The following is a 16,858-nucleotide window of genomic DNA, read 5'->3' as shown; positions in this document are numbered from 1 at the left end:
TAAAGGATTTCACAGAGACAGTTCTCAAATTAAGACTTCAACAATAGAGGGTAAAGAAAATGTCTTCAAATTGATTCACTTACAAAACATTATAAAAATGACCAAAACTCACAGAGTTGTCCACAAACCAGAAAAGGGTATATATTGTGTCCCCTTTACTATAACTGCATACAAAACACCCCAATGCTTAATGGCATAAAACAGCCATTTGATAATGTTCACAGATTCTGTGGGTCAGGAATTTGAACAGAGCACAGCAGGGAAGGTTTGTCTTTGCTCTCTCATCATTGAGTATTCAACCAGGAGGCATCAAAGAGGAGAGTTGCTCAACAGCTGAGGAGTGGAATCATCTGCAAGGATTTATATTCACACATCTGGTGATTGATGCTAGTAGTCCACTGGACTCTCAGCTGGGCTGTTGGTTGGAACACCTACATATGCCACTTGGGGTGGTCTCTCCATGTGGGTTAATTGAGCTTCCTTATAGAGCAATAGCTGAGTGCTAAGAAAAAATGTCCTAATAGAGTAAAGCAGAAATGCATGACATTTTTATGATCTGGCTTAGGAAGCCACATAGCATTATTTCCGCCATACTCTATGTGTCAAAGCAGTCACCAAGGTCCACCAGGGTGCAAGAAGAGGGGACACAGAACCCACCACTTAATGAGAAGAATGTTACAGTCATAATATAAGAGCATGTGACATTGGAGAGCTCTTTGCTGCCATCTTTGGGAAATAAAACCTGCAACATATGCTTAGTTGCCTCTGATAAAAAGCATTTTTTAAGAAATCCATTAGTAATATTTTTGAGATAGTAAGGATTTCTACATTTTGCAAATAATGATTGGAAAGGCAATTAATACAGTTAGTGCAGACAGAAATATTTCATTTCTATTTTTTAAGATTTTATTCATTCATTTGAGAGAGAGCACAAGTAGGGGGAGGAGCAGAGGGAGAGAGAGAAGCCGGCTCCCTGCTGAGCAGGGAGCAAGACCTGGGCTCCATCCCAAGACCCTGAGATCATGACCTGAGCCAAAGGCAGATGCATAACCAACTGAACCACCCAGGAGCCCCCAAAATACTTTACTTCTATTAAAATAAAACCAGAGGTAATAGTCTCAAAGGCTTTGAAGATAACTAACTGGCCAAACAGAGAGATTGTCACATATGTTTACCCAACACATGTACCATCTATATGATGAATGACTTAGGAATTAATTTTACACTATTACAGGCATGACAGAACTATAGGGGAAAGAAAAGTTTCCCTCTGCAGCTTATATGCCTTTTGCTGTCTTTATTTCTGTCCCTGAGTAACCCAAATGCCCTCAGGACTCACCAGCCTGCAAAGTCACAGCAACAACAGTGCCCACATCTTTGCCATTTTATGGCCTCTACTTCCATTCACAGGGCTATACAACCACGGCCAACTTCCTAGTCCCAAAGTCTCATCTATTCTGAGAATCTCCAAGTGTTGTCACACTCAGAAAGAAGTCTCTTCACACTCTTCTGCTCCAAATGTTCACCGTCAAAGAGTCTCTTGAGGGTGTTGTCTGGACCACCACCAGCCCCCAACCCCGGCTGCTAGCATCCTGCATGGAAACATCACACTCGGGACCACAGTCTCACCTGACACTCTGGCACCACCCTGAGCCCTCAAGCAGTCAAGCTGCACCCTGAAGGAATGGCCTCTTCACCAACGCTGACACACAGACATCAAGACTGACAACATCACTGGTTGAAGTGATCCCTCCTCTCTGTTGTCTCCCTCCACTGTTGCTGGAAATAGCTTTACTCTGGGAGTCAGACCGACAGACACAGCTGGGAATGCCAGTGTCCACAGCAATCCCAACACACAGATCCTTAGGGAGCCAGAGCAGCACTAGATTCTATGCAGAGGTAAAGAATGGACTAGAAGAGAGAAGGTGGGGGAGGGAAAGGTGTCAAAAAACATATATACACATACATAGGTTATAGTCAATAAAACGACCTCTACTAACCATAAGGCAGTGGAAATGAGCGGTAGAAACTAGATTTGAGAGAAATTTCTGACTGGAAACAAGAGGACATGGTTGATTGGATATGAGGTGGGAAGGAGGAGTCAGGGTGACACTAGGATATTCAAATTAGGATGGAGCATTCAAGAAGAGCACAAGAGATAAGAAAATTGGTTTGGACACATAGAGCTCAGCTTCCTCTAGTACATCCAAGCAGAGAAGGTCAGAGGGTGGACTGGACCATGGACAGGAGGTCTGGGCTGAAGATACAAGGAGTTCAGAAGTCAGTAGAATCCAGAGCAGGTGCATACATGAGGTCATCCAGGAAAAGTAAGAAGGAAGGTGTAAAGAGGACAAGATGAGGATGGGCTGCACAAGGAGGCTGAGGGGAACGGGTTTCCAAGATGAAACACTTGAGGTTAATCCCACACACCATATTGCCTCCCAGTATAATTCATTCCTGGGCACATTCCATTCCTCATTAACATTTCTTTTGCCTTGGATTTTTTTTATATTTCTGTTTTATTAGGCTGGTACAAACGCTAAGCACTTCTTCTAATAAATGGCCTCTTTTATCTGTTACATCACCCAAATGAATTCAAGCACTTATAATTAGCAAGGTTTACATAACAGGTATAATTTCTTGATAATAAAGTCCAGCCATTATCGTTGATTTTTCTTAATGGAAGCATTTTGTTTTTGAAATAAGCAGCAGGCATTAACGAAAGATATCTGGATAGCAATAATATTCAACCCCGATCATAACCTGTTTGCTACTCTCTTGAAACTAATCATAATTCTCGAACAAAATAAAAAACATTAGGAGATTAATAAAAGCCATTTTATCAGAAATTAATAAAGGCCATTTTATCAGGCTCATTCTTCTTTAGTGCTATATTTATCACACAAGGGAAAATTACTTTATTACATGGGTAGCAATACATTTATGACAAAGCACTTGAAAAATAAGTCTGATGCTCATTCTGAAATTCCATTTCTAAGTATTCATAAGCCATGCAGCCATCAGAAATCATTTTTTTTTTAACTACCACATGTTTGGGGTGCGTGGGTGGTTCAGTGGGTTAAAGCCTCTGCCTTCAGCTCAGGTCATGATCCCAGGATCCTGGGATCGAGCCCTGCGTCAGGCTTTCAGCTCCCCGGGGAGCCTCCTTCCTCCCCTCTCTCTCTCTGCCTGCCTCTCTGCCTACTTGTGACTTCTCTCTGTGTGTCAAATAAATAAAATCTTTAAAAAAAAAAAAAACTACCACATGTTTTTAAGTGCTTTGTTCTTAAATAAAAGGACTTGGCAGGTGTATGTATTAGTTTATTTTTTTAAGAGCATTTGAGAGGTTTTATTTTTACATATATTTATTTACAAATATATTTACTTATAAACCAAAACACTGGAACACATGGAGTACTAAATATTTCTTTTTTTATTTAAATGTTTGTTTTTTTATTTTGTTTTATATTTTCAGTGTTCCAAGATTCATTGTTTATGCACCACACCCAGTGCTCCATGCAATATATGCCCTCCTTAATACCCACCACCAGGCTCACCCAACCTCCCACCCCCCTCCCCACCAAAACCCTCAGTTTGTTTCTGAATCCACAGTCTCTCAAGCTTCATCTCCCCCTCTGATTTCCCCCAAATCACTTTTCCTTTCCTTCTCCGAATATCTTCCATGTTATTCCTAATGCTCTACAAATAAGTGAAACCGTATGATAATTACTTTATCTACTTGACTTATTCACTCGGCATAATCTCCTCTAGACCTGCCCATGTTGATAAAAAAGTTGGGTATTCATCCTTTCTGATGGAGGCATAATATTCCATTGTATATATGAACCATAGCTTCTTTATCCATTCATCTGTTGAAGGGCATCTTTGCTCTTTCCACAGTTTGGCAATTGTGTCCATTGCTGCTATGAACGTTGAGGTTCATATGGCCCTTCTTTTCACTACATCTGTATCTTGGGGTAAATACCCAGTAGTGCAATGGCAGGGTCATAGGGTAGCTCTATTTTTAATTTTTTGAGAAATCTCCATACTGTTTTCCAAAGTGGCTGCACCAACTTACATTCCCACCAGCAGTTTAAGAGGGTTCCCCTTTCTCCACATCCTCTCCAACACTTGTTGTTTACTGTCTTACTAATTTTGGCCATTCTAACTGGTGTAAGGTGGTATCTCAATATGGTTTTGATTTGAATTTCTCTGATGGCTAATGATGATGAACATTTTAGACTGTTGATACAGGTGTATGTTAAATCATAAAAGAAATTCAGTGTGATGGCCATTCCAAATCTAAGTAGTTAGGCAAGAGAAAAGGTTCTTTCTAAATTATTCAGTAATTTCACATAGGCAGATAATTTCAAGGAAGGGGGAAAATACCACTTTCACATTTAGAAGATCAGAGGTAAATAGCTGGTCTTGTTAACCTAAATGTTACTGGCTTACCTCATCATCCAGTTCAGAATACCAGAGTTCTGCAGATTATCCTCTCCATCCCAACCCCAGGCCAAAAAAGTACTTCTGGGAGGATCTTGATGGGGCAGAGACTGCCCACCAAAATCCATTCTTTCATTTCAAGATATAAAATTGTAACTAGGAAGCAGCTACCCACCCAGGGAAAAACCATCTCTCTCTCCTTTGGCCGTTAGGTAGTGTTGAAAGATAAACTAGGGCAAATTTTTGAAACTTTTAAGTTTATTTGAGTAAAAATATATTCCAAAAGGGCAGTGCCAAAAACAGAGTGGATAGGAGCACTCCACCCACAAGAGCGAGAGGAAAGACTTTTAGAGAGAAAAGGTGGAAGCAAAGCAAGGGTATTATTTGATTTGCTAAAGCTAAAGCATTCTCCTTCTTTGGAAAAGCCTTGTTAGCTGTTTCTGTGATTTGTTGTACTTAGGTTTTTTTCTCTTAACCTTGAAGAGTTTACAGGCTTAGGTTCTGGGGTATGTATGTAAGCTGTTCAAGTATTAGAACCACCACAGTCTAACTGCCTCCTTGTTTAATTAATTTAACAGTAAAGACACATAACTCATTCTCACTGTGAAGTGGCAATGCAAGTGGCACATCCAGACCAAGGCTTTTAAGAAGGAGGCCTTTCTCCTCCATGCTTTCTTTTTCCCACATACCAGCTTTTGTCCCCCACACCCTCACACTCTGGCTCCACACTACCACCCCCCGTGAACCCCGCTACTTCTTCAGCTGGGGCCCTTGAAGTATAGAATTTCTCCAAGCTTTGTGGTGAAGTGGATGAGGGTATCCCTCCTCATTTTGGGAGTAAAGTCATTTGGCTTCAAGCAACTGAAAGAAAGAGGAAACACAATTAGAGGTGGCTTGAGCCATAAAAAGCATTTACTTATGTCACTTGACAAGAAGTCTAGGGGTAGACTAGAGTTCCAGATTTGGTGCAGCATCTCCACAACACCAACAAACATCTAATTTCTTTCCATCTAAGCTTTGCCATTCCTGTCTGTCAGCTTTTCATTCTTAGGCATGTCACCCCTGATCACAAGAAAACTGCCATGGATCCAAGCAACTCCTCACAAAACATTAACTGACAAAAAAGTCGGAGAGTTTTCCTCAGAAGCCCATCTGCAGATTTCTCCTACAAAGCATCGAACAGAACTCCCCACATATTGGGTCACACTGGCTCTGGGGAGCACTGGAGAAGGGAAACTCTGTCCAAAGGAGTAAAAGTACCATCGATAACTAAAATCAATCATGATTTTAGCCCCTATAGCCGAGACTCCCAAAAAATAAGATTGTTTGTTGCAAAAAAGAAGGGGTGAAAGGACGACTCATGATTGGCTACAATAGATTCCAATACCACAGAACTGCCTTCTTTTCACGGAAAATGTAGTCCAAGGCTTCTCTTCTTTTATGACCCAGACATAAGTCCATAGAGGACTGGCCAGGGACAAGACTAAGTGGCAGGAATCCCTGGGTGGCTCAGTTGGTTAAGCATCCGGACTCCTGATTTGGACTCAGTTCATGATCTCCGTGCTGGGCAAGGAGACTCCTTAAGATTCTCTCTCTCCATCTCCCTCTGCCCCTGGACTCCCTCATTCCAACCCTTCCCCTTTCCTCTCTCTCTCTCTCTCAAAAAAAAAAAAAAAGAAGAAGAAGAAGAAGAAGAAGAAGAAAGAAAGACTAAGTGGCAGACATCTGCCCCCCCCCCTTGTCACACACACACACAAACTTGCTATGACTATGGTTTTGATTTTGGTGATGGGTCAACATTTATCAAGCCTGCATCTCTCTCTTAATATAAGAGTTCATCTAATGGTAATCAAAAGGCTTCCTTGCTGCAATGTCCGCCAGTGTGAGATGAGCTCACCATACATATGCATATTATATCATTGTTTGGGCTCACGTCACAGATTACCAGCCCAATCCTCCCATTTCATTTGCCTTGGCAGAGTGGGTCTGATCAGACATCAAATCAACGAGCACACCATTTTTCATACATAGACAACTCTGGTCCGAATGTCTTAGAAAAAAATCTAATGCTAAGATTCCATATTCCAAAAAAGAAAATAGGGCTGGTGTTCAAGTCACATTAACAACAAACCAACAAACACTAATAATGACAACAAATCAATATTAACTGCATTTAATTGTGAGAAAAATCAAAAATTGCCATAGGGAGCACACCACTTGTCAGGAATGGTATGTGTTAATAATTCCAAGAGAAAAATTCATGCACAACTTCAAAAGAGTATCTTTTCCCAGGGGAAACGAAATCAATCACAGAAAAGGAAATGCAATAGAACAGAATGAATTTTTTTAGGCTCTTAATATTTTCCTTCTCCCTATCTAAATGATTCCCAAAATGATGGTCTCTGGCTGATAAAAGATTCCAGAACAAACCTAGATGAGGCAATCTGATTGTCTATACTCCATACCTGGGGCAGTTCACAGTTTTGTGATAAAACAGGCTGTGCCACTGACACCAGGTTTCTGATAGAGTGAATTTATTAAAACATATCATCTACCAAGGTAGTAACAGGTAAGATGTCTCTAGGACTTCAGTTTAGGTAGCTGATTTCTAATCTCCATAAATTTCTCTGGAACTGACTATAAACTAGTTAAATGGTTGACTGGTGACAAAAAGATGAGGAAAATAATGAATGCATATAAAGCAGCACAAAAGATTTGGAGGGATTTGTATCTGCTCTGTAATTAGGTTGGCGCAAGGGAAATTAAAATTCTTGTTGGCCTTCTCCTTCCCTTCCTCCCTCCCCCCAGGCCTCCTCTTCTTGTATCCAATAAAAGAGCTGTGGAAGCAAATGGGAATGACAGTTGGAAGTCAAAGATACAAAAAGAGAAAGGAAGATGGTGGAGGGGGAATGAAATGAAAAGACAAAGGGGTGATGGCTCTCCCTGTCGCCCCATCGGGCACAGGACTCTCACACAACCAGAAACTGAATTGTCTGGTAGATTGAAGGATGAAAATAGTTCCAGAGAATTTATTACCTCATGTTACTGTCACTACAGCTTGCACACTGAGGTATCACCATCTGTTTATGCTTCTCCTTTAGACCGGGGGTAGGCAACGCTCCTGCCTCTGTGCCAGCCTTAGGAATGATTTTTACTTTTTCTAACAATTACGTTTTAAACAATTATTTAAATGCCTACATCATGCTCTCAAGTTCGCCTCTGGAAGAGTCTCCAAGAATCTAAACCTGGAGTGTTTATTCTCTGGCCCTTTAAGGAAGTTTCCTGTCCTTGCTGTCCATGAGAACTCTAGGGACACCACTGCTCATCACATTCTTATCTCTTGGATCAAGGAATATTTGGTGGGTGAATAGGTTAAAGAAAAGTTCTTTTTTTTTTTTTAAGATTTTATTTATTTATTTGACAGAGAGAGAGAGCCCAGGAGGGGGAGTGGCAGAGGGAGAGGGAGAAGGAGAAGCAGTCTCCCCCCAAGCAAGGAGCCTGATATGGGGCTCCATCACCAAGACCCCGGGATCATCACCCCACCCGAGCTGAAGGCAGACACCTAATCTGCTGAGCCCCCTGGGCGCCCAGAATTAAACAAAGTTCTAAGGGAGGCCTCATGATGTTCATCAGTGGCCCACAGATCAACAGCTACTTCGTGGCAGAGCTCAAAGTGGAATCCTCACTGCAGGAAAGGATGAGGCGATAAAGCTCTCAACCACCTTTCCGAGGCTTGCTTGCCAGCAAACTGATCACAGCTGTTCAGGATGGACCTCAATGAAGAGAGACAAATACATTTAGTTGGAAGTGCCCCCCCCCCAAAAAAACAATCTTATTCCTAAAGAGAGGGATAGTTTGAGATTCAGCCCCTGGGGAGTGACAAAACTGACATTGTCCGAAACAATTAATGTGTCTGTGGGGGCCTGTTGGGAAGACACTGAAGAACTTCTTTTTCCTAGGAGGTTCAAAACCTATCCGTGGGTAGTTTAATGTAGTTTAATGGTGAACTGCGAGAGGACACATTGACGACATAAAAATAAATGTATTTAACTATATATGCTCAGAACTACATCAGAAGGAGAAATAATTTGTTTGGTAGATTTTATGCCCATTTTTTTTTATGCCCATTTTTAATGTCTCATGTGATAAAAGAGTTTTTGACTCTTTCCTGGGGAGGCTACTCCCTAAACTAATACTTTCTCTTGTCATTCATGTTTGCCAAGGCAATATCTCGAGGTCTAATGGGTTTATTCGCCACTCAACACAGATGCTGAATCGAAACCGTTCTAATAATACCCAAACTGTATTATAATTTTTGCTGTATTTTCAAAAGCTTGGGGATATAAAATCTTGACATGTCTATTTTTAAAAATACTGATGCTTTCTTCGGAATGTGGGAGCAAGGAGTCAATGAATTGGGTAAAACTGAACACTTTGACCGTCATCTGGGCAGTTATAATTAGCCTAATGCTATTGCGTAGGTGAATTGTGGCTTTGTGTTATCCAGACGGTTTTAGAGAAAAACCCTTCCTTCCTCTCTCCAGAGTGTTCTTTTGAAAGTCTTGCTGCTCTAGTTAGTTCAATGCTATTTATTTTCACTTGTGTTCATTACTTTAGTTCTCAAGAGTAATGTTCAATGTTTAGCAACAATAAATTTTATTTCCCACATGTCAGTCTGGTTACAAAGCTGATACAAATCCCTCTAAATCTTTTGTGCCGCCTAGTATGCATGCATTATTTTCCTCATCTTTTTGTCACCAGCCAACCATTTAACTAGTTTACAGTCAGTTCCAAAGTCATTTATGTAGATTAGGAACCAAGGGGTAGTCCAAAGCCCTCCAGGCATCTCACCTGGCCCCCACTGCACTGCATGGGGTTCTCTCTCTATCAAATCAACCCCTCCTACACTCTGTGTTGAACTGTGGCATTGGCTTTATTTAACCTCCAATTTCAGAACACAAACTCTCTGCTCATAACCAATCAACCAACAATTATTTCTAATCATGTAATGCTCTCCTAAGGAGTTGGATAGATAGATAGATAGATAGATAGATAGATAGATAGATAATAGATAGATGATAACACATGACAAAAAGGCAATATTAAACAAGGGAGTTTTTTTTCAGAGTAATTGATTTAAACTTGGCTAAGGAGTCTAGTAAATCTTGTCTTTTCAAAAGTGAGTCCTTAAAGGGTAAAAGGAATAAAATAATCTCCAGCTAAAATGCTTCCATTTTAATTTATGTAATGATTGGCCAAAGACAACTTATGCTAAAATAATGTTTACTCTTTAAATTTAAGTTTAATAAATGGTGACTCTTAAAGCCATATTAGATGTTTTGTAACTATTACTCCAATATAACAAAAGTCCTTTGTCCATGTAGGTTATATTAAAAAGAGGCAATGTCATTTTCTCTAAGGTTAAAGCAATCAACAAATGTTTATTGAGTGCCACTCTTTACTCAGTTTTGTGTTGAGAGCTATAGAGCATGTCATAATCAGCTCCAAAGAATTGATGATTGTAGACCCCTTGAAACAAAGATGTCAAGACCAAGGAGAAGGCCATATCCAGAAAACATGAAGGAAAAGAGATGTAAATCAATACATCCTTTCTCTATACTTTTGTCTGTATCTCTTCTCCCCATCACCAGGACACTCAAGCTTGATCCATTAAGACATGGGTGCCATTAAAGATTTTAGATCAGGGGTGGAATGAGGCCATAGACCTCAGAGCAACCGACATTTCTTATAAACAAGACTTCAGGACACTGTTTACAAAGTTCTGCCCAAATTCTAGAAGTCTCTAAGGAAATAATTCACACATACAAAAAAAACCCTGCCCTCAGATGACTTTGCATCTAGACCATGTTCAGCAGGTCCAGGCTTTATTTATGCCTTTTTTTATTACATTATTAAGAAAACAACCTCTGAGAAGCAACGAATTTATAAATTGTGTCCTTTCAGAAATTTGTTCATGAGAGACTGAGTCGAAACAAAGATCTTAAGGTTGTCCAACTCAAATGAACTAGACAAGATAATCAAGACCTTCACCAAACACAAAAATTCACCCAAACAGAATTCCATGTTCGACAGATAAAACCTACAGACAGCACACTAAGTTTTCATATTGAAGCAATTAGGATCTTCCAGAATGTTATTACATTTGACCAGCTAGTCATTGGTTAATACGTCATTTTTTTTAACTCTATTATTATTTTACCATGTCATCAGGTTTAAAAATATATATATCTAGGGATCGTGGTTTCCACTGTGGATTAGTAATTAATCTGTTCCTCCTGGAGCTGATTTTCCACACCTCTTTTCTTACCATAAGCTTCTTTCAAAATTATTTTAATCTTTTGGGTGATTATAAATGAACAATAGCCCAACCTTCATTAGTAAACACAGTACAATTCTCTAACCTGGTTTTCCTGCCTCTTCATTAGGGATAGCTCAGGGGCAGTGCCAGGAGGATGTGCGTAATCTTTCTTCAGGTTCTCTGCTTTGATGGTGACTAGAAGCAGGCAAACTCCCTTGGCTAGTTTGCATGTTAAAGGTACTTCTGGCAGGTGTCTGGTTGAAGATCTAAAAGCTCCTCTCCTGTGTAAGCAAGGGCAAACTCTCTTCAGTGACATGAATTGACAATAAGAAGCATATTTAACAAACTTCAATAACCCTTTGTAATTCTTTTTTTAGGCCATAAAACCTACATTAGAGAAAGTTTGCACCTAATGTTTTCTATTGTGTCATTCTGCCCTACGTCCCCTAGCCACCAACAGCATAAAGCCTTTAAAGATGGTTCTTAATTTGAGCAAACCAGGGCAGAAATCTCCAAGTCTGGCTTTTTAATTATTTTTTAAATATTTTTCAATTTCTGAATTTGCTTGCATATCACTCACTTATTTTCTATACAGAGCAGAAGTGCTTGAATTATGCATAAAACCTTTAAAAGGCATTTCTCAGATAAGGCACTTTGTATTATTAAGCATTGTGAAATTATTATTGCACATCCCTTTTATTATGTAGCTCATTTTAAATGGGCCAGAATATTTTAATCATCCAAGAAAAGCCATAGTTTATAGCTTAAAATTGAAAATATATCTGCACATTTTTTCCATAAAATATGCATGCGTGATTTTCAGCTCCATTTAACTAATGTGTTTTGGAAATATGTTACAATAGTAAATGCAACAAATCTCAGTCAAGGAAAAAAGTAACATAAAAAGTTTGATTAATAACAACACTTTTTTTCAACTTACAGAAGTCCATATTTTGAAATATGAATCATTTTACATAGATAACCTCTGTATTTCCATGCCGTTTATCTAAACTGAAGTATATTACAACCCTGGGTGCAGAATTGCAAATTATATCAAAGAAACACTGTCAAAACAACATAAATTACCCAGAATGCATTTCCAAAGAAAACATTGCCACTGTTAAAGAATTAAAGACTACTCCAAAAAAATCAGATAACGCCCACAACATGGATGTATGTAAGTTCAGGAATGTAATAATTTGCAATCGTATTATTGGAAATTACTTCTTAATTGAACTAGTAATGTGAAACTGAAAATCGTTAGATGGTTTGGATTGATGATCTTCATAATCAACTCCTGTTAAGCATATAAAACATGCATGGCCCTGTACATCTGACAGTCATTTCCTTGATGGTATCAATTTTTTCAGATGTACCTTCACAGTAAAACTCAGCCAGTCTTTAAAATGTGTATTAGAAATTGTGGATGAAAGCACATTTCTGTAAGGCAAAATTGGTTTGTGGTTTCTACTATAAGAACGAGAATTACCGTGCAGGGTATAGGAAGCCTAATTGTAAGGTTTGCATGGTTGGGTAGTAGCTAGAGTTTTCAGCTCAACCACACACGTCATGAATAACAATACATTGAATTTACATAGCAATTTCCTCAGTGGAATTCCAAGAACTACATAATCTCATTTAGACTCATAACATCTATTCTAGGAGCCACAAAGTCGGAAATGTCTCCATTTTAAACAACGGAGAAGGGGACGCCTATAGAAATTGGACAACTCCCTACACTGAATAGATTAGAAAGTACTTTCTAATGACAGAACTTCCAACAATTCCCTTAGAGATTCCAAGGGCACAGCCCCTCTGATCATGTGCCTGTGACCATGGGCAGGCACCGCACTTAACCCTGTGGCCAGGATTAGACCAACATTGTAAGACAGACAAGCCTCTATATTAGGAAAACCAGCTCTTTGCATTTCAACACTTTCCCTCCTAACCCACCACCTACTACCACCACCATCTAAACTGATATATCTGCCACCTGACTTTGTCCCAGGATTATGGGACTTGGCACACATCCCTTTCTTCAGCCTCCCATGGCTCTGGCCTTCCTAGACTTTGGCATCTACAAACTGGATCTTCTTCTCTACTTATTCCTAGGGATTAGCATATGGTACAACAGGACTCTCCTCCTCAACTCTGACTCTGTGCCTCAGTTCTCCTTCCTGGCTTCGCCTTTGAAGTCAGAGCTGCTGGTCATCTTTGAACAGTGCCTGATGCTCCCATACATTGCTGTAGGACAGACCCCAGTCAGCCTATCGGTGGACTAGATCCCTGTGGCCTCAGCTCCCACTCCAGGGTGAGCTACTCCTATGGCAATGGACTCTAGGGTAATTCATTGTAACTCCAATGGCCTGAAGAAGGGCCTAAGGAGAATGGAGTCACAGCCCAAGACCCCAGGCAGCCTTGCCATTTGGTGGCCACAGGTATACCACCTGGTGACTAACCAGCAATACTGCAAAGACCTAGTGTTCTTCGCAGGAGATGCGGGAAGAAGTGAAAGTGATTAGAAGTTGGACAAACACACACACACACACACACCCCAGCAAGATGCAAGTTTTGCAAGCAAAGCAGATGTTGCACAATCTTCCTAGGAGATGGGGATTGTATGATTGTGGTCATCTTGCTCAAAATCCAGCACCATGGCCGTATTGCTCCTGCAATAATCTACGTGACCACCAAAAAGAAAAAATGGCAACCAGCTGAGAAACAGACCAGGTTCCTGAGATAATCTGAGTTATATCGGTGGCCACTTTAAGACAGGCAAGATACTCTCTCTTGGGAAGATAGATTGTGGCCTCCAGAGCCACGTTGACTTTTTGACTTGGCCTTAAAAATGTGTTCCCATAAACTCTCGCATCATCTCTCTGCCCTGATCTTCCCTGGCCATTTCCTGATGGGGACCCTCCTTGCTTCTATAACCTTCCACCACCATTCCAGCCACTGGCTATACGCGCTCTTCAGGGCAAGTTCCCCTGCTCAGGCTGACCCAATTAGTTCCCCATTCATTAGAACACCCACGTACAATGTCCTACTTCCCTCTCTGCAGCTTATCCCCACTGAGTATCTGGCTTAAGTGATTTTCAATCATTATACCATTTACTCATACTCGAACTCCCAACCTCTCCGACCAAAAAACAGAACAAAACAACAACACTATATATATTTTTTTTCACCAAACATCCATTCCCTTGTTTTTTTTTTTTTTTCTTTCTAACATAACCCTAGTTTGTTCAGTATGAAAGAGGGCCTAGCTGAAAATATTCTCCTTCCAAGGCCCCCCTATAGCCAAGGTGGCCCTGAGATTTAGTTCTGGTGAATTTATGTAGAATGCTTTGAAGAGAACATCCCTTTCCAAACAAAAAGATAGACTCAGAGCCAAACAGGTTGGGCCCTCCTTCTTCCAGTATGCAATGTGTATGCAGCCAGAGATGGAAAAGTCAGCTCACAGTCATTAGGCACTGAGCCTGAAGAAAAATTCCCAGGCTAAGGCTGGCCGAATGGAAGTATAAAAGGAGCTGGGACTCTGATACAGTGTGGGATGCTTCTCAGCCAGGGACTGCCCACCTGTAGGCTTCTTATTACAAGAAAAATAAATAAAATAAAATAAATATAATATGATATAATATAATATAATATAATATAATATAACCTATTTGGCAAAGGTGCTCTGGTCAGATCTTCCAATTGCTCATGGCCAAATGCATTTCCTACCTGATACTTGCTCTGCATTTTTCCCATTAAATTTCAACTAGACTGGGCTATTGTTTTCACACCTGAAGGTCAAAGCTCAGGGTCTTTTATAGAGAATAATAGGTATTCTTATTGGCCATACTAACAATCTAAGAGAAGAGTGTTTTTCCCATACTTATCTCTTTTCCGATGTATTTCCTATAATTTTGGAAATAGTCTTCTAACCATTTCCAGGCAAAAGATAAGATAAAAGCACAAGAAGCTGTCTTTCTTGTGGAAGCCCAATTCTGATTACAGATGGACTGGGGAAGCCCTAAAAAGAACTCTTGTGGTCCTGGATCGGATCCAGGCAACACACAGGCCCATAGCAGTGAAACCCAAAACTCCATGTATGACCTACAAAACCAAGCCTCCAAAACCAACTAATACCAGAGAACTGGAAACTTTCTAGTGAGGAAATACTGAATATTCGTTAAGGACTTTTTTTTTTTTTAATCTATTCTCCCCTGTTCCTTAAATAGAAATCATCTTCTAGGTTCTATGAGTGTGTCCCGTATTATTATTTTTCAGAAAGTACAGAAAAAGAAAAAAGTACTTGTAAAATTTGCCTTCCTTCACCTCTTTTCATTCGTCCACTTATGAACAATCGGCCTTAAACATCCAGGAAGAATTTGAGATACATCTTGTAAACTTACACAAAAAATAGCTAATACCTAAGAGAAGAAAGAAAATATCTAAGAAGAAGAAAAGACCTAAAACCAAGGACAGAGGGGTTTCCTAAGGATGCTGGAGCAGGACATGTTTCTAAGCATCTTCCCACAGTGACAACTGCTCTCCTTAAGTTGTCATTGTCATTTCCACAGTGCTGAGATCCTGTGGTTTCTCAAGTGCATGTGTGGTCCACAAATAAGCAGCAGCACGCTGGTAAGGACTGCAACACTTCCTTGTAGAGTTTAGGCTTTTGTCCCTTCTGTCAAGGTTGGTAAGTGTCACTGTCTTCATTTCTGCCTGCATCTCATGCAGATCTGGACATTAACTTCTGTACCAATTTCTATGAATACTCATTGCAACCTTGTTGATCATCAAGCCTGACAAGGTTAAATTTGAGAGCGTGAAAGTCAGCTGAAAACAGCCTGGGGAAATGCAGTCAGAAAAGCGTCTGGATGTTCCCAAGCCTGTGAGGGAAGGATATTTGCAGCCCTCCTCGTGTCCCTGAGGCCTGAATCCAGCCCTCTCTCCTAGTCCCCAGCTCTATCCCTAGGACACCTAGCTCTGGCTGATCTTGTCACATTTTCAATTGTTCTGAACACTGAGTCCTGGCACCGTGTGAGGGAAAACACCTCCTTTAGAGTTGGACAGAAAAAGTATTTGCCAATTGTGTGACAACTTACCTTCTCCAATATATTGTTTCTTCAACTGTAACATGTCCACGATACCAACAACGCATGGGCACCGTCTTATGCTTCTGGGACAGGGGCTCATTGACATGGGAATTTCGCTTTGGGGAGATCTGTTCAAAGAAATCATCTGAAATGCAAATTCCCAATTGTGTGTTTTCTTGAGTGTCCTTCTCTCCACACTCTCTCCTAACACACCCATCCTGCACTTTTTCTCCTATCTTCCACCTCCAGCTCCCTCTTTCCCTTACTGCCTAAATCTCCTTCCTTCTCTTGGGGACAAGGATTCTTCCTCCTAAAAAGAGAAGAAACAAAGCAGACAAATGCAGAATTCTCTTTGGCAGGCAGGACAGGTGGGGCACCTCCCTCCTCATGCAACTGAGAAAGAAAATAATCTCCTTTTTTATTGGAGAGAATCCCATTACAGGGTATTTGAGGCTCTGAACATAAAGACAACTGCCTGACTTTGCTCTTCCTTCTTATACTTGACAAATATTAATTAAAACCCTACTATGTGCTGGGTGCCATTCTAGTTGCTGGGATATATTTAGTGCAAGAGGTAGACAATAAGCAAAATGTGGGAATGACAAGATCATAGTTATGATTTTAAGGGCTCAACTTGGCTACAGTGTGTAGAATAAGCCATAGGAAGAAAAGTGGAGGTCAGTTACAGGCTATACCAGAAATGGTCTAGGAGGGAGGTGATGTTGGCTTGGACCAGGATGAAGCAGAAGACATGAATGTGAGAGGTGCTCACATTTACAATGTATTTTTTTTTAAAGAGGTTATTGATTTATGTTAGAGAGAGAGAGAGAGCATGAGCAAGATGGAGGAGCAGAGAGAGAGGGAGAAGCCGACTCCCCTTTGAGTAGAGAGTCCCACACGGGGCTCTCAGGATCCCGAGATCATGACCTGAGCCAAAGGCAGACGCTTAACCAACTGAGCCACCCAGGAGCCTCCAGGGTGTATTTTAAATGCAGCACAAACAGGA

At 40.5% G+C, this 16,858-nt stretch overlaps 1 protein-coding gene across 4 annotated transcripts in view; it reads right to left on the bottom strand.

The window, feature by feature from the left end:
- Window positions 1-4,693: 4,693 nt before the first annotated feature.
- Window positions 4,694-16,858, bottom strand: part of LOC309868629 (uncharacterized protein) — a 35,010-nt gene continuing 22,845 nt past the window's right edge. For 3 of the 4 annotated variants that reach the window (XM_082738675.1, XM_082738677.1, XM_082738676.1), the window contains 3 exons: window positions 15,862-15,997; window positions 10,869-11,046; window positions 8,040-8,219 (listed from right to left, as the gene is read on the bottom strand). In XM_082738675.1, the coding sequence (XP_082594801.1) occupies window positions 8,199-8,219; window positions 10,869-11,046; window positions 15,862-15,997 (335 nt within the window). In that variant the 3' untranslated portion in view covers window positions 8,040-8,198. Of the gene's footprint in view, window positions 5,308-8,039; window positions 8,220-10,868; window positions 11,047-15,861; window positions 15,998-16,858 lie in introns of those variants that run through there. The other variant, XM_082738678.1, reaches the window with a different exon arrangement.

The sequence above is a fragment of the Mustela nivalis genome, assembly GCF_964662115.1.
Source record: "Mustela nivalis genome assembly, chromosome: 7".
Lineage (NCBI taxonomy): Eukaryota > Metazoa > Chordata > Mammalia > Carnivora > Mustelidae > Mustela > Mustela nivalis.
This window is presented reverse-complemented; position numbering and strand designations above follow the sequence as displayed.